An 18,586-nucleotide genomic window follows, 5' to 3' on the forward strand; every position below is an offset into this window, starting at 1 on the left:
AGCCATCTATTCCATCATCTAAATCACTTATGTACAGCATAAAAGGAAGTGGTCCCAACACTGACCCTTGCGGAACACCACTAGTTACTGGCAACCAACCAGAAAAGGATCCTTTTATTCCAACTCCTTGCCTCCTACCAATCAGCCAACACTCTATCCACATTAGTAACTTCCCTGTAATACCATGGACCTTAACCTGGTAAGCAGCCTCATGTGTGGCATCTTGTCAAAGGCCTTCTGAAAGTCCAAATATACAACATCCTCTACATCCTCTTTATCTATCCTACTTGTAATCTCCTCAAAGAATTCCAACAGGTTCATCAGGCAGGATTTTCCCTGAAGGAAACCATGCTGACTTTGTACTATCTTGTTCTGTGTCACCAAGTACTCCATCATCTCATCCTTAACAACTTACTTTAACATCTTCCCAACCACTGAGGTCAGGCGAACTGGTCTATAATTTCCTTTCTGCTGTCTTCCTCCTTTCTTAAAGAGTGGAATGACATTTGCAATTTTCCAGTTTTCTGGAACCATGCCAGATTCCAATGAATTTTGGAAGATCATTTCTAATGCCACCACAATCTCGAATGCTATCTCTTTCAGAACCCTAGGGTGCAGTTCATCTGGTCCGGGTGACTTATGTACCTTTAGATCTTTCAGCTTTTTGAGCACATTCTCTCTTGTAGATTTTTTAAAACTTCACAATTCTCTATCTTCGCAGTAATGGTTGCTTTTACATTAGCTTTGACTTCCCTTGTCAGCCATGGTTGTATTATTTTACCATTTGAGTATTCTTTCATTTTTGGAATACATATGTCCTGCACCTTCCTCATTTTTCCCGGAAACTAACACCATTACTGCTCTGCTGACATCCCTGCCAGCAGCTCCTTCCAATTTACTTTGGCCAACTCCTCTCTCATACCACTGTAATTGCCCTTCTACTGAAATACTGCTACATCAGACTTTTCTTTCTCCCTATCAAATATCAAGTTGAACTCAATCGTATTGTGATCACTGGCTCCTCATGACTCTTTTACCTAAAGCTCCCTAATCGCTTCTGGTTAATTACATCAGCGGTCCCCAACCACCGGACCGCAAGGCTTGCGCTACCGGGCCGCGAGGAAACGATATGATTTGGCGATAGGAGTCAGCTGCACCTTTCCTCATCTCCTGTCATGCCCACTGTTGAGCTTGAACGCACGCGAGGTCATTACCCACGCGTCATCCATGTCAGCGCAGGAAGGAGATCAACTCCATGAGCTTGCAAATGACGACGGGCTGAAAAGTATGTTTGACATAACATCTCTGCCGGCATTCCGGGTCAAAGTCAAGGCTGAATATCCTGAGATAACCACGGAAGCACTGAAAACGTTGCTTCCATTTCCAACATATCAAGTTATGCATGCGCACTGGTGCCCGCACAAGGCTTCATGGTCATTGTAGTCTTTTTCGGGGTAAACCCAACGTATTTGACTGCTACTCTTGTACGTTGGCAACCCTACCCCCCCCCACCACCCCGGTCGGCCGGTCCGCAAGAATATTGTCAATATGAAACTGGTCCGCAGTACGAAAAAGGTTGGGGACCCCTGAATTACATAACATTCAATCCGGTATAGCTGATCCCCTAGAAGGCTCAATGACAAGCTGCTCTAAAAAGCCATCTCTTAGGTATTCAACAAACTCACTCTCTTAAGATCCATTACCAATCTGATTTTCCCAATCGATCCGCATGTTAAAATTTCTCATGACTACCAAAACTTGCCCTTTTGACTCAGCTTTTCTATTTCTTGTTGTAATCTGTGGTCCACCTCCCAGCCACTGTTGGGAGGCCTGTATATAACTGTCATCAACGTCCTTTTACCCTCCCAGTTTCTTAACTCAACCCACAAGGATTCAACATTTTCCGATCCTATGTCACATCTTTCTACTGATTTGATGCCATTCTTTGCCAGTAGAACCACACCAGCCCCTCTGCCTCCCTTCCTATCCCTCCAATATAACATGTAACCTTGAACATCCAGCTCCCAACCACAACCATCAGTGATGGCCACAACATCATACCCGGCAATCTGTAATAGTGCAACAAGATCATCCACCTTATTCCTTAGACTACGCGCATTTAGATATACCTTGAGTATCATATTTGCTATCCTTTCTGACTCTGCATTCCTAATGATTTGATACTCATCCTGCTGGCTGCAACTAAGTCCCATCACCTGCCTGCCCTTCCTGACAGTCTGACTGCACGCTATCTTTACTTTTTTACCATGTTGGAATTTATTTCAAGGGGAATAGAATATAAAAGCAAGGAGATAATACCGAGCCTTTATAAGACTCTAGTCAGGCCACACTTGGGGTATTGTCAACAGTTTTGAACCCCGTGTCACAGAAACAACGTATTGTCATTGGAGAGAATCCAGAGGAGGTTGACGAGGATGATTCAGGAACGAAGGGGTTAACATATGAGGAGTGTTTGGCAGCTTTGGGCCTGTACTCACTGGAATTTAGCAAAATGCGGGGGGATCTCATTGAACCCTACTGGGTGGGCTGTTGAGAGGATGTTTCCTATGATGGGGGTATCCAGAAATAGAGGGCATGGCCTTGAGATTGAAGGGCGACCCTTTAGAACAGAGGTAAGGAGGAAGTATTTTAGCCAGAGTATAGTAAATCTGTGGAATGCTCTGCCACAGACTGTAGTGGAGGCCAAGTCCATGGGTATATTTAAGGCAGAAATTGATTGTTTCCTGATCAGTCAGGGCATCAAAGGATATGGCGAGAAGGCAGGTGTAGGGGGTTGAGTGGGATCCGGGATCAGCCATGATGAAATGGCGGAGCAGACTTGATGGGCTGAATGGCCTAATTCTGCTCCTATGTCTGATGGTCTTATAGACTTGTTAAAATACATTAGGACGGATAAGTCCCTGGGGCCTAACGGAATATTCCCTGGGCTGCACCACAAGGCGAGAGAAGAGATTGCTGAGCCTCTGGCTAGGATCTTCATGTCCTTGTTGTCCACAGGAATGGTAACGGAGGATTGGAGGGAGGCGAATGTTGTCCCCTTGTTCAAAAAAGGTAGTTGGGATATTCCAGGTAATTATAGACCAGTGGGCCTTACGTCTGTGGTGGGAAAGCTGTTGGAAAAGATTCTTAGAGATAGGATCTATGGGCAATTAGAGAATCATGGTCTGATCAAGGACAGTCAGCATGGCTTTGTGAAGGGCAGATCGTGTCTAACAAGCCTGATAGAGTTCTTTGAGGAGGTGACCAGGCATATAGATGAGGGTAGTGCAGTGGATGTAATCTATATGGATTTTAGTAAGGCATTTGACAAAGTTCCACATGGCAGGCTTATTCAGAAAGTTAGAAGGCATGGGATCCAGGGAAGTTTGGCCAGGTGGATTCAGAATTGGCTTGCCTGCAGAAGGCAGAGGGTCATGGTGGAGGGAGTACATTCAGATTGGAGGATTGTGACTAGTGGTGTCCCACAAGGATCTGTTCTGGGATCTCTACTTTTCATGATTTTTATTAACGACCTGGATGTGGGGGTAGAAGGGTGGATTGGCAAGTTTGCAGATGACACAAAGGTTGGTGGTGTTGTAGATAGTGTAGAGGATTGTCAAAGATTGCAGAGAGACATTGATAGGATGCAGAAGTGGGCTGAGAAGTGGCAGATAGAGTTCAACCTGGAGAAGTATGAGATGGTACACTTTGGAAGGACAAACTCCAAGGCAGAGTACAAAGTAAATGACAGGGTACTTGGTAGTGTGGAAGAGCAGAGGGATCTGGGGTACATGTTCACAGATCCCTGAATGTTGCCTCACAGGTAGATAGGGTAGTTAAGAAAGCTTATGGGGTGCTAGCTTTCATAAGTCGAGGGATAGAGCTTAAGAGTCGTGAGGTAATGATGCAGCTCTATAAAACTCTGGTTAGGCCACACTTGGAGTACTGTGTCCAGTTCTGGTCACCTCACTATAGGAAGGATGTGGAAGCATTGGAAAGGGTACAGAGGAGATTTACCAGGATGCTGCCTGGTTTAGAGAGTATGCATTATGATCAGAGATTAAGGGAGCTCGGGCTTTACTCTTTGGAGAGAAGGAGGATGTGAGGAGACATGATAGAGGTGTACAAGATAATAAGAGGAATAGTTAGAGTGGATAGCCAGCACCTCTTCCCCAAGGCACCACTGCTCAATACAAGAGCACATCGCTTTAAGGTAAATGGTGGGAAGTTCAAGGAGGATATTAGAGGAAGGTTTTTCACTCAGATACACTAGTGAAGTTAAAGAGACTACTAGACAGGTATATGGAGGAATTTAAGTTGGGGGCTTATATGGGAGGCAGGGTTTGAGGGTCAGCACAACATTGTGGGCCAAAGGGCCTGTAATGTGCTGTACTGTTCTATGTTCTATGTTCTTTAGACTCTGTATCTACAGGACTGTGGTAAAGCAGTAAGGAATGTTCTCCCTCACTTGACAATGATGCCAACTTCTGGACAAACAGGAGGCAGCAGAGGGAATATTTATGCTGGAACAATTTCACAGATTAATGCTAATGTGGCAGAATTGACGCCTCCTGTGTGAAACAAATAAAAGAAGGGCCACAGAGTAGCTCAACAATATTTCCTTTGTTTTTACAAAACTACGGAGTTTATTTACACAAATATGCACAAAGGCATCCGTTAGTCTTGCGAGACCATGGATCTGCGCCTGGAAAGTCTTCACTCTCCAGGGCGCAGGCCTGGGTAAGGTTGTATGGAAGACCGGCAGTTGCCCATGCTGCAAGTCTCCCCTCTCCACAACACCAATGTTGTCCGAGGGAAGGACATTAGGACCCATACAGCTTGGCACCAGTGTCATCTCAGAGCAATGTGTGATTAAGTGCCTTGCTCAAGGACACAACATGCTGCCTCAGCTGGGGCTCGAACTCACGACCTTCAGATCGCTAGTCCAATGCCTTAACCACTTGGCCACGTGCCCACATGATATGCACAAAGTACATCAAGTATTTACAAGACAGTGCACAAATTCAATTTCAAATTAAAACATAATTATTAAAAGAGTTAATACCCTGGGGGCTACCGTTCCCGGAAATGCCCGCTGCACCCATGGTGACCGCATGCTCCCTCTGTAAGAACACCTGGAACAATGTCTTTCCTATTACAGGGGGCCACAGCTGTACACTGTGCTCCTAGTACGGTCTCACACTTTGGCTTTCATCAGTGCGGGCACTGAGTACAACTGTCAGCAGGCTGTGTTGCAGTTGGACAACTGTATGTATACTGTTATGTTCACCCTGTTGCAGGAAATACATGGATAAATAGCAAAGAATACAGAAACGACTGACTAAGATGTTGCCACGGTGAGTTCAGAGAGAGGTTGGCCAAGCAGGGTCTTTATTCCTTGGAACACAGCACAATGAGGAGTAACCTTATAGAAATGTTTTAAGTTATGAGAGGCAGAGATAAGGTGGATTGTCACAGTGTTCTCTCCAGGGTAGGGGAGTCCAAAACTAGGGAGGGTGGGGCATAGGTTTTAGGTGGAAGGGGAAAGGTTTACAAGGAACATGAATGTGGTACAGTCTTGTAGGAGTGAGCATATCACCTGCAACCTGCGTTTCATTTCCGCTGCTGTCTGTAAGCAGCTTGTACGTTCTCCCTGCGACCACGTGGACAAAATCGGAAAGGGTGAATACAGCACTGAAGGTGTTGTATCTGAAAGTGCACAGCATATGGAATGAGGTAGATGAACTTGCAGCACAGTTGCAGATTGGCAGGTATGATGTTGTAGGCATCACTGAATCATGGCTGAAAGATTATAGCTGGGAGCTTGATGTCCAAGGATACACATTGTATCGTAAGAACGGGCAGGAAGGTAAAGGGGGTGGCGTTGCTCTGTTGGTTAAAAAATGATATTATTATAAAGAAGTGACATAGGGTCAGAAGGTGTTGAAACATTGTGGATAGGAACTATCCACTATCCTTCGAATGGTCTAAGGAACTGCCAGGTAAAAAGATCCTGATGGGAGTTGTCTACAGATCCTCAAACAGTAGCAAGGATGTAGTCTACAAGTTACAACGGGAGATAGAAAACGCAGGCCAAAGATCAATGTTACAATAATCACGGGGGATTTCGATATGCAGGTAGAGAGGGAAAATCAGGTCGGTGCAGGATTCCAAGGGGGGGCAGTTTCTAGAGTGCCTACAAGATGTCTTCATAGAAACATAGAAACATAGAAAATAGGTGCAGGAGTAGGCCATTCGGCCCTTTGAGCCTGCACCGCCATTTAGTATGATCATGGCTGATCATCCAACTCAGAACCCTGTACCAGCCTTCCCTCCATATCCCCTGATCCCTTTAGCCACAAGGGCTATATCTAACTCCCTCTTAAATATAGCCAATGAACTGGCCTCAACTGTTTCCTGTGGCAGAGAATTCCACAGATTCACCACTCTCTGTGTGAAGAAGTTTTTCCTAATCTCGGTCCTAAAAGGCTTCCCCTTTATCCTCAAACTGTGACCCCTCGTTCTGGACTTCCCGAACATTGGGAACAATCTTCCTGCATCTAGCCTGTCCAATCCCTTTAGGATTTTATACGTTTCAATCAGATCCCCCCTCAATCTTCTAAATTCCAACGAGTATAAGCCTAGTTCATCCAGTCTTTCATCATATGAAAGTCCTGCCATCCCAGGAATCAATCTGGTGAACCTTCTTTGTACTCCCTCTATGGCAAGGATGTCTTTCCTCAGATTAGGGGACCAAAACTGCACACAATACTCCAGGTGTGGTCTCACCAAGGCCTTGTGCAACTGCAGTAGTACCTCCCTGCTCCTGTACTCGAATCCTCTTGCTATGAACGCCAGCATACCATTTGCCTTTTTCACTGCCTGCTGTACCTGCATGCCCACTTTCAATGACTGGTGTATAATGACACCCAGGTCTCGTTGCACCTCCCCTTTTCCTAATCGGCCACCATTCAGATAATAATCTGTTTTCCTGTTTTTGCCACCAAAGTGGATAACCTCATATTTATCCACATTAAATTGCATCGCCATGAATTTGCCCACTCACCTAACCTATCCAAGTCACCCTGCATCCTCTTAGCATCCTCCTCACAGCTAATGCTGCCGCCCAGCTTCGTGTCATCCGCAAACTTGGAGATGCTGCATTTAATTCCCTCATCTAAATCATTAATATATATGGTAAACAACTGGGGTCCCAGCACTGAGCCTTGCGGTACCCCACTAGTCACTGCCTGCCATTCTGAAAATGTCCCGTTTATTCCTACTCTTTGCTTCCTGTCTGCCAACCAATTCTCTATCCACATCAATACCTTACCCCCAATACCGTGTGCTTTAAGTTTGCACACTAATCTCCTGTGTGGGACCTTGTCAAAAGCCTTTTGAAAATCCAAATATACCACATCCACTGGTTCTCCCCTATCCACTCTACTAGTTACATCCTCAAAAAATTCTGAGATTTGTCAGACATGATTTTCCTTTCACAAATCCATGCTGACTTTGTCCGATGATTTCACTGCTTTCCAAATGTGCTGTTACCACATCTTTGATAACTGACTCTAGCAGTTTCTCCACCACCGATGTTAGGCTAACATAGAGCAGCTCATGGTTAGCCCACTGGAGGATCAGCTATCCTGGTCTGGGTGTGTCATGCCCTGGTTCATATTTTAACTGTTATGCTGTATGTATTCCATTCAGCAGTTCTGTAAGAGCAGCTGGTTTTCAGTTTGTTTGGGTTACTGTTGAAGATAAGGGATGTGGAGGAATGTGTGCCATCCGATTAGGATGGTTGAATTGAGGGAAGTTTCTCTGCTGAGGTTCACTAAGGTTGGTCGCGGTTTTTGTTCGCCGGGAGATGAAGAGAGAAGACGCTGGGGAGAACCGGTCGTAGTATAGGATCCAGTGGGAGACCTGTTTGTTCGAGATGGGTTGTGAGCGACTTTTGGAAGGTGGTGCGGGCATTCACGCTGACTGAGGGCCCAGCCTAGTGCATGAGTGACAGGGAAGTTCCAGATGAGTTCCAACTTATGCACATTTGACTCTTTAATTAGAATAGGCCCTTTTCTTTACTAACCCTTGAGTTAAGATTCATAAATATAATGCCCTTAATTGTATGCAGTGCACTGCCTGTTTTTCATGGCAGTAACTTGTAACAGGATATCAAATTACACAGTATCCACGCTAACCGGGGTTTGGGCTGGGACAGCCATCTCCGTCTCACAGGTTTGGCGGGACCGGAGAGAGTTTCCCCTAGACTTACACAGCCAAGGAAACCAGCGGGTTTCAGGTGTGTGCAATAAACCTGAACTGATTACAGAGCTTAAGGTAAACGAGGGCACGTGATCATAATGTGATCGAATTCAGACTGAAATTTGAGAAGAAGCTGTGTGAGTATTACAGTGGAGTAAAGGAAATTGCAGGGGCATGAGAGAGGAGTTGGACAGAATTGATTGGAAAAGAACACTGGCAGGGATGATGGCAGAGCAGCAATGGCTGGAATTTCTGAAAACAATTCAGAAGGCACAGGATATATACAGTGCCAACGGAAAGTATTCACCCCCTTGGAAGTTTTCATGTTGTATTGTTTTACAACGTTGAATCACAGTGGATTTATTTTGGGTTTTTTGACACTGATCAATAGCAAAAGACTCTTTCATGTCCAAGTTAGAAACAGATCTCTACGAAGTGATCTAAATTAATTACAAATATAAAACACAAAATAATTGATTGGATAAGTATTCACCCCCTTCAAGCCAGTATTTAGTAGATGCACCTTTGGCAGCAATTACAACCTTGAGTCTGTGTGGATAGGTCTCTATCAGCTTTGCACATCTGGACACTGCAGATTTTCCCCATTCTTTACAAAACTGCTCAAGCTCTGTCAGATTGCATGGGGATCATGAGTGAACAATCCTTTTCATATCCAGACACAAATTCTCAATTGGATTGAGGTCTGGACTCTGACTTGGCCACTCCAGGACATTAACTGTTGTTTTTAAGCCATTCCTCTGTAGCTTTGGCTTTACGCTTGGGGTGGTGTGGACGGTGTGGAATAGTGTGGATGGTGTGGGGTAGTGTGGACGGAGTGAGGAGGTGTGGGGAGGTGTGGACGGTGTGGGGTGGTGTGGACGGTGTGGGGAAGTGTGGAGGGTGTGGGGAGGTGCGGAGGGTGTGGGGAGGTGCGGACGGTGTGGGGAGGTGTGGAGGGTGTGGGGAGGTGCGGAGGTGGGGAGGTGCGGACGGTGTGGGGTAGTGTGGAGGGTGGGGTAGTGTGGAGGGTGGGGTAGTGTGCAGGGTGTGGGGAGGTGTGGACGGTGTGGGGTGGTTTGGAGGGTGTGGAGTAGTGTGGACGGTGTGGGGTGGTGTGGACGGTGTGGGGAGGTTTGGGGTGTTGTGGACGGTGTGGGGAGGTGTGGAGGGTGTGGGGTGGTGTGGACGGTGTGGGGAGGTGTGGAGGGTGTGGCGAGGTGCAGATGGTGTGGGGAGGTGTGGAGGGTTGGAGGGTGTGGGGAGGTGTGGATGGTGTGGGGTGGTGTGGAGGGTGTGGGGAGGTGTGGAGGGTGTGGGGAGGTGCGGAGTGTGGGGAGGTGCGGACGGTGTGGGGTAGTGTGGAGGGTGGGGTAGTGTGGAGGGTGGGGTAGTGTGCAGGGTGTGGGGAGGTGTGGACGGTGTGGGGTGGTTTGGAGGGTGTGGAGTAGTGTGGACGGTGTGGGGTGGTGTGGACGGTGTGGGGAGGTTTGGGGTGTTGTGGATGGTGTGGGGAGGTGTGGAGGGTGTGGGGAGGTGTGGACGGTGTGGGGAGGTGTGGAGGGTGTGGCGAGGTGCAGATGGTGTGCGGAGGTGTGGAGGGTTGGAGGGTGTGGGGAGGTGTGGATGGTGTGGGGAGGTGTGGAGGGTGTGGGGAGGTGCGGACGGTGGGGTAGTGTGGAGGGTGGGGTAGTGTGGAGGGTGGGGTAGTGTGCAGGGTGTGGGGAGGTGTGGACGGTGTGGGGTGGTTTGGAGGGTGTGGAGTAGTGTGGACGGTGTGGGGTGGTGTGGACGGTGTGGGGAGGTTTGGGGTGTTGTGGACGGTGTGGGGAGGTGTGGAGGGTGTGGGGAGGTGTGGACGGTGTGGAGAGGTGTGGAGGGTGTGGCGAGGTGCAGATGGTGTGGGGAGGTATGGAGGGTTGGAGGGTGTGGGGAGGTGTGGATGGTGTGGGGAGGTGCGGAGGTGGGGAGGTGTGGAGGGTGTGGGGAGGTGCGGACGGTGGGGTAGTGTGGAGAGTGGGGTAGTGTGCAGGGTGTGGGGAGGTGTGGAGGGTGTGGGGTAGGGTGTAGAGTGTGCGGTTGGGCCGTTCAACCCTCACCTGCTGTTGACTTTGCTCCTCCAGGTTCAGTTTCACCTCCAGGGACTGCCGTGCTTCCAGAAAAGCTTTGCGATGTTTGCGATCTGCCATGTAATGGGACATAATCCCTACTGTGACTGAACAGAGGTAGATCCCGATGTTGGCCATCAGCTGGAAAAGGAAAACATCAAATCAAGTGTGAGCATCAGGCACTGATGTCTGCTCGTGCACTGGAGGAGTTCACAAACAGTGAAAGGACAGGTAGATTCGCTGAGAGTGAGGGACCAGAAGGATTACTGAGGGTGAGGGTCAGTTTGAAAGGAGCAGAGGGATTACTGAGGGTGAGGGACAGTTTGAGAGGAGTAGAGGGATTACTGAGGGTGAGGGACTGTTTGAAAGGAGCAGAAGGATTACTGAGGGTGAGGGTCAGTTTGAAAGGAGCAGAGGGATTACTGAGGGTGAGGGGCAGTTTGAAAGAACAGAGGGATTACTGAGGGTGAGGGACTGTTTGAAAGGCGTAGAGGGATTACTGAGGGTGAGGGACAGTTTGAGAGGAGTAGAGGGATTACTGAGGGTGAGGGACTGTTTGAAACGTGTAGAGGGATTACTGAGGGTGAGGGACTGTTTGAGAGGAGCAGAGGGATTACTGAGGGTGAGGGTGAGGGAATTGAGAGGAGTTCAGTCATGTCTGATTAATCCTGATTTCAACTCCTCTCCTGTGTCAGGGCCCACAACCCTCACCCTTTGCTCTTTCAAATGTTTTTATTCATCTCCACCTTAAACACATCTAACGATGAGGTCATAGAAACACAGAAAAACTACAGCACAATACAGGCCCTTCGGCCCACAAAGCTGTGCCGAACATGTATTTACTTTAGAAATAACCTAGGGTTACCTATAGCCCTCTATTTTTCTAAGCTCCATGTACCTATCCAAGAGTCTCTTAAAAGAAACTATCATATCTGCCTCTACCACCATCGCCGGCAGCCCATTCCACACACTCGCCACTCTGAGTAAAAATCTTACCCCTGACATCTCTGTACCTACTTCCAAGCACCTTAAAACTATGCCCTCTCGTGTTAGCCATTTCAGACCTGGGGAAAAGCCCCTGACTATCCACACGATCAATGCCTCTCATTATCTTGTACACCTCTATCAGGTCCCCTCTCATCCTCCGTCGCTCCAAGGAGAAAAGGCCGAGTTCACTCAGCCTATTCTCATAAGACATGCTCCCCAACCCAGGCAACATCCTTGTAAATCTCCTCTGTACCCTTTCCATAGTTTCCAAATCTTTCCTGTAGTGAGGTGATCAGAACTGAACACAGTACTCCAAGCAGGGTCTGACCAGGGTCCTATATAGCTGCAACATTAGCTCTCGGCTCTTAAACTCAATCCCACGGTTGATGAAGGCCAATACACCGTATGCCTTCTTCACCACAGAATCGACCTGCGTAGCAGCTTTGAGTGTCCTATGGACTCGGACCCCAAGATCTCTCTGATCCTCCACATTGCCAAGAGTCTGACCATTAATACTATATTCTGCCGTCATATTTGATCTACCAAAATGAACCACCTCACACTTATCTGGGTTGAACTCCATATGTCACTTCTCAGCCCAGTTCTGCATCCTATCGATGTCCCGCTGTAACCTCTGACAGCCCTCCACACTATCCACAACACCCCAACCTTTGTGTCATCAGCAAATTTACTAACCCATCCCTCCACTTCCTCATCCAGGTCATTTATAAAAATGACGAAGAGCAGGGGTCCCAGAACAGATCCCTGGTACACCACTGGTCACCGACCTCCATGCAGAATATGGCCCGTCTACAACCACTCTTTGCCTTCTGTGGGCAAGCCAGTTCTGGATCCACAAAGCAATGTCCCCTTGGATCCCATTCCTCCTTACTTTCTCAATAAGCCTTGCATGCGGTACCTTATCAAATGCCTTGCTGAAATCCATATACACTACATCTACTGCTCTACTTTCATCAACGTATTTAGTTACATCCTCAAAAAATTCAATCAGGCTCATAAGGCACGACCTGCCCTTGACAAAGCCATGCTGACTATTCCTAATCATATTATGCCTCTCCATATGTTCATAAATCCTGCCTCTCAGACCTTTTCCAACAACTTACCAACCACTGAAGTAAGATTCACTGGACTATAATTTCCTGGGCTATCTCAACTCCCTTTCTTAAATAAGGGAACAACATCCACAACCCTCCAATCCTCTGGAACCTCTCTCGTCCTCAATGATGATGAAAAGATCATTGCCAGAGGCTCAGCAATCTCCTCCCTCGCCTCTCACAGTTGCCTAGGGTACATCTCATCTGGTCCCAGCGACTTATCCAACTTGATGCTTTCCAAAAGGTCCAGCACATCCTCTTTCTATATGCTCAAGCTTTTCACTTTACTGCAAGTTATCACTACAATCGCCAAGGTCCTTTTCCATAGTGAATACTGAAGCAAAGTATTCATTAAGTACCTCTGCTATCTCCTCCGGTTCAATACACACTTTTCCACTGTCACCACTTGATTGGTCCCCTTTCACTGCTGCCATCCTCTTCCTTTCCCTACCCTTCTGAGCCACAGGGCCAGTCTCTGTGCCAGAGGTGTGACCACTGTTACTTCCCCCAGCTAGGCCGTCTCCCCCAACAGTACTCAAACAGCAGTACTTATTGTTAAGGGGGACAGCCACAGCGGTACTCTCTAGTATCTGACTCTTGCCTTTCCCTCTCCTGACTGTTATCAAGTTATCTGTCTCCCCAGGCCCCTGGGTGACTTCCTGTCAATAGCTCCTCGCTATCACCTCCTCACTCTCCCTGACCAGACGAAGGTCATTGAGCTGCATCTCCAGTTCCTAAGGAGCTGCAGCTTGACGCACCTAGCGCAGATATGGCCGTCTTGGAGGCTGGTAGTCTCCAGGACCTCCCATGTCTGACACTGAGCACAGAGAACTGGCCTCACACACATTCTTTCTGTCTGTATTCTAAACAGATAACCTACCTCGCCTCAACCCTTTATCGCCTAAGCACGGTTGAGCCAAAGCCTTCCTACTCTGTCTCCCTCTACTCTGACGCCTGCTCTGTCAAGCTATCTCTGGCTGTTCTCCTTCCCACTTCAGGATATCGTGGACGTGATCAGAAACATCCCGGACCCTAGCACCTGGGAGGCAAACTACCATCCGCGTTTCTTTCTTGCGACCACAGAATCGCCTGTCTGACCCAACTATAGAGTCCTCTATCACTGCTGCCATCCTCTTCCTTTCCCTACCCTTCTGAGCCACAGGGCCAGACTCTGTGCCAGAGGTGTGACCACTGTTACTTCCCCCAGGTAGGCCATCTCCCCCAACGGTACTCAAACAGCAGTACTTATTGTTAAGGGGGACAGCCACAGCGGTACTCTCTAGTATCTGACTCTTGCCTTTCCCTCTCCTGACTGTCATCCAGTTATCTGTCTCCCCAGGCCCCGGGGTGACTTCCTGCCTATAGCTCCTCGCTATCACCTCCTCACTCTCCCTGACCAGACGAAGGTCATCGAGCTGAATCTCCAGTTCCCTAACCTGGTCCCTGAGGAGATGCAGCTCGACGCACCCGGTGCAGGTGTGGCTGTCCGGGAGGCTGGGGTGTCCCCCACCTGCAGGAGCAGAGAATAGCACAGATTCTTCATCCTCTGAGACAGGACATTTCTGTGCAGATAAAAATGTCTGTAGGCACGGTGTGAGGAACCCGGCATCCGGGAGAGCTGCTGGGTGAGGGAAGAAATTGTCCACAGTTTAAGTCAAAACGCTGCATAGGACAGGACACTAAATCCCGTGAGGAACAGGAATTTAAAACCCCATGAGGTACAGGGATTTCTCAGTTTTAAATAGCCATTAGTAGTGCTGTCTTCTTGAACCTGCTGCTTGTTTCTTTTTAACATATCAGAGTTTCCCAATGAATTCACTCCCTCTCTTTGTCTATTCCATGTTTATCCTTTTCTGGTCAATAAACATCTCCCAACCCACATCCACCCGTGTTGCTCAGTACTTCACAGGCCTTTTCCTTCCTTCTACCACCACTCTAATTCCACCACAGATAGTCCCAAGCCTGGCTATAAAACAAGAAGATTTGGGCATGGGGCTAGGAACTCTGGCACATAAAATCCCAGAGCTCCAGAAACACCATCAGAAGCCGTCTGAAGACCTCATTCCCTGGAGAGGAAGGATCTCCCTCCAGAAGATGTACGAAGACGTGGCGAAAGCACAAGCCACGGGGCTGATCAATCTTCAGCACTGGACTGAGGACTCTGGTGAGCTGCTATCAGTGGCCTGCGTCCCAGTAGGGGGGATGGGCCTGTCCCAGTAGAGGTGATGGGCCCTATCCCAGTAGGGGTAACGGGCCCTGTGTCCCAGCTGGGCTGATGGACCCTGTGTCCCAGTAGAGGTGATAGACTTGCACTGGGACTTGCATAAGGAGAAGAAGACGACCATTATAATTCTCTAGGAAGAAGTACAGTCGACGTTTCGGGCCGAGACCCTTCGTCAGGACTAACTGAAGGAAGAGTGAGTAAGGGATTTGAAAGTTGGAGGGGGAGATCCAAAATGAAAATTTTGATTTCATTTTGGATCTCCCCCTCCCCCTCCAACTTTCAAATCCCTTACTCACTCTTCCTTCAGTTAGTCCTGACGAAGGGTCTCGGCCCGAAACGTCGACTGCACCTCTTCCTAGAGATGCTGCCTGGCCTGCTGCGTTCACCAGCAACTTTTATGTGTGTTGCTTGAATTTCTAGCATCTGCAGAATTCCTGTTGTTTGTGACCATTATAATTCCTTCAGTTAGATACTCATCGACCAGTTTTCCCATAGAGATTTTGGTTCTCAGTGAAATTTATATTAGTTTCAATTGTAATTAATTTCTTCGTCCATTTTTGCTAATGCTATCTCTGTTCCTATGGATTTCCTACAAGGCAGAATTGGAAAGAGGAGGATCACCAGGCACAGGTGAGGAGAGAAGGGCAGCACCTGCCCATCACCTTCTCCTTCCTTTCTCCTATGGCCCACTCTTCTCTCCAATTGATTCCTTTTTCTTCAGCCCTCTTCCTTTTCCACCTCTCACCTCCCAGCTTCTTACTTCATCCCTCCTCCCCACCCACCTGTCTTCAACTATTATCTTCTACCTTGTATTCCTGCACCTCCCCCCAACTTCTTATTCTGGCATCTTCCCTCTTCTTCTGCAGTCCCGAGGAAAGGTCTCATCCCAAAACATTAACTGTTTATTCATTTCCCCAGATGTTGCCTGACCTGCTGAGTTCCTCTAGCAGCTTGTGTGTATTTCTCTGGATTTCCACAACTGCAGAATCCCGTGATAAGGATTTCCTCCAATCTTGGTTTCTAACTAGTTTCCCATTTTCAAACATCATGTTGTGATCACTCTTCCCCAGAGAATCCTTCACTGTGAGATCACTAATTAATCCCATATCATTATAATGTCAACACCATAATTACCAGTTTTGCAGCTGTCCTGAGAGTCTACATGTGTTAACCGTCCTATAATCTTTCCTTATGACTCCTTGGGAATTTGATTTCGTCAGTGAATACAAAGTTTGTTTTGATACCTGATTTACAGGCCCCCTATCCTTTTGTAATTAAAGGTGTCGGGCACCAAAGTGATGTAGTTTGGGACATCAAATACTAGCATGACACATACGGTAAGTACAAGGGCTCTCAGGAGTGCAGATGTACAGGGTAACAATGTTTTCTTCTCCTTCCCTTCCACTGACACAGACTTTTCGGATGAATCTAGAACTAGAGGGCATAGGGTTAAGTCGGGAATGCAGAGCTTTAAAGGGAAACTGAGGGGCAACTTCTTAACACAGAGGGTGATGGATTTACGGATGCTCTGGGAGTAAAAAAAAAATTCCCCTCAAATCTCCTGTAAAACCCTACAACCCTTCACCCAGGTATCATCCTGGTGCACATCTTCTGCATCATACAAGCTGTCACATCCTAGCTGAGGTGTGGATACGGGGCCTGTACATTACACTCCACGGGTAGCCTGACCATAAGGGAGGAGCAGAGTTAGGCCTTTCAGTTCATCGAGTCTGTTTCGCAATTCCATCATGGATGATTTATTATCTCTCCCAATCCCATTCTTCTGCCTTCTCCCTGTAACCTTTCTTGCCCTGACTACTCAAGAGCTCGTCAATCTCCATTTTAAATATATACAATGACTTGGCCTCCACAGCCATCTCTGGTAATGAATTCCACTGACTTACCACCCTCTGGCTAAAGAAATTCCTCCTCTTCTTTGTTCTAAATAAACATCCCTCTATTCTGAGGCTGTACCCTCTGATCCTAGACTCCTCCACTACAGGAAATATCCTCTGCACCTCCACTTTAGCTAGGCCTTTCCATTTTCGACATGTTTCAATGAGATTTCCCCCTCATTCATCTACACTACAGCAAGTACAGGCCATCAAACGATCCTCGTATATAAATCTTTTCAATCCTGGAATTATGATGTGCCTTACTTACACTCAGGGTCATGGTCTATCAGTGCAAGACTGCCTTCGTCACTGTGCTATTGACCGGTTTCTAGATTCAGCAAAATTGTCTATGTCACTGGAAGCCTCCGTACATCATCCTCCCCATCCATTGTCTGTCTGCACCTGCTTTTAGTAGGCCATCTGGCCCATCGAGTCTGCTCCGTCATTCAATCATGGCTGATCCTCTTTTTTTCCTCTTCTCCTCAACCCCAGTTCCCAGCCTTCTCCCCGTAACCTTTGATACCATATCCAATCAAGAACCTATCAATCTCTGACTTAAATACACCCAACGACCTGGCTTCCACAGCTGCATGTGGCAACAAGTTCCACAAATTCACCACCCTTTGGCTGAGAAATTTCTTGGCATCTCTGTTTTGAAAGGGCACCCCTCTATCCTGAGGCTGTGCTCTCTTGTCCTAGACTCTCCCATCATGGGAAACATCCTTTCCACATCTCTGCCTAGGCCCTTCAACATTCAAAAGGTTTCAATGAGATCCCCTCTCACCCTTCTGAATTCCAGCGAGTACAGACACAGAGCCATGAAACGTTCCTCGTATGATAACCCTTTCATTCCTGGAATCATCCTTGTGAACCTCCTCTGGACCTTCTCCAATACCAGCACATCTTTTCTAAGATGAGCGATCCAAAACTGTTCATAATATTCAAGGTGAGGCTTCACCAGTGCCTTATAAAGCTCCAGTATTACATCCTTGCCCATTGAGTTTGCTCCACCATTCCATCACGGCTAACTTATTATCCCATCTCAACTCCATTCTCCTGTCTTTTCCCATAATATTTGACACCCTAACTAATCAAGAAACTATCAACCTCCACCTTAAATATACCCAATGACTTGGCCTTTGCAGAATTACATGGCAACAAATTCCACAGATTCACAACTCTTGGCTCAAGAAATTAAGAAATTCCTCCTCATCTCTGTTCTAAATGGACATCCCTGTATTCTGAGGCTGTGCCCTCTGGTCCCAGATCAATAAGATCCTCCCCCTCATCATTTTTCTAAATACCAATGAGTACAGGCCTAAAGCCATCAAATGCTCCTTATACATTAACCCTTTAATTCCTGGGATCATGCTCCTGAACCTTCTGAGGTCCCTCTCCGATGCCAGCCCATCTTTTCGTTACACGTGGGGCTCCAGACTGCTCACAATACTTCTCGTGTCATCTGACCAGTTCCCTATTAGGCCTTAACATTACATCCTTGCTTTTATATTCTGCTTCTCTCAAAACAAATGCTAACATTCCATTTCCCTTCTTCACCATTGATTCAACCTGCAAATCAACCTTTAGGGCATCCTGCATAAGGGCTCCCAAGTCTCTTTGCACCTCTGATTTCTGAAATTGCTCCCCGTTTAGAAAATAGACAGAACCTTTATTCCTTCTACCGAAGTGCATGACCAGCACTTCCCGAGACTTCTCAATCTGCCACTTCTTTGCCCATTCTCCCAATCGGCAGATTCCCTGGTTCCTCAACACCACCTGTCCCTCCACCTACCTTTGTACTGTCCGCAAACTTGGCCTCAAAGCCATCAAATCCATTGTCCAAATCATTGACATACAATGTAAAAAGAAGCGGTCCCAATACCACTGGTCACCGACAGCCAACTAGAATAGGACCCTATATTCCCACTCGTTTTCTCCCCCCAGTCAGTAAATCTTCTAACCATGCTAGCATCTTTCCTGTAATACTATTGCCTC

General features: G+C 47.4%; 1 protein-coding gene across 3 annotated transcripts in view; it reads right to left on the minus strand.

Moving 5' to 3' along the window:
• The window catches only part of adcy3a (adenylate cyclase 3a), a 143,436-nt gene that overhangs the window by 112,942 nt on the left and 11,908 nt on the right, over positions 1 to 18,586 (minus strand). For all 3 annotated transcript variants that reach the window (XM_063055376.1, XM_063055377.1, XM_063055375.1), the window contains exon 2: positions 10,362 to 10,511. In XM_063055376.1, coding sequence (XP_062911446.1) covers positions 10,362 to 10,511 — 150 coding nt within the window. The remainder of the gene's footprint in view (positions 1 to 10,361; positions 10,512 to 18,586) is intronic.

The sequence above is a fragment of the Mobula hypostoma genome, chromosome 8, assembly GCF_963921235.1.
Source record: "Mobula hypostoma chromosome 8, sMobHyp1.1, whole genome shotgun sequence".
Classification (NCBI taxonomy): domain Eukaryota; kingdom Metazoa; phylum Chordata; class Chondrichthyes; order Myliobatiformes; family Myliobatidae; genus Mobula; species Mobula hypostoma.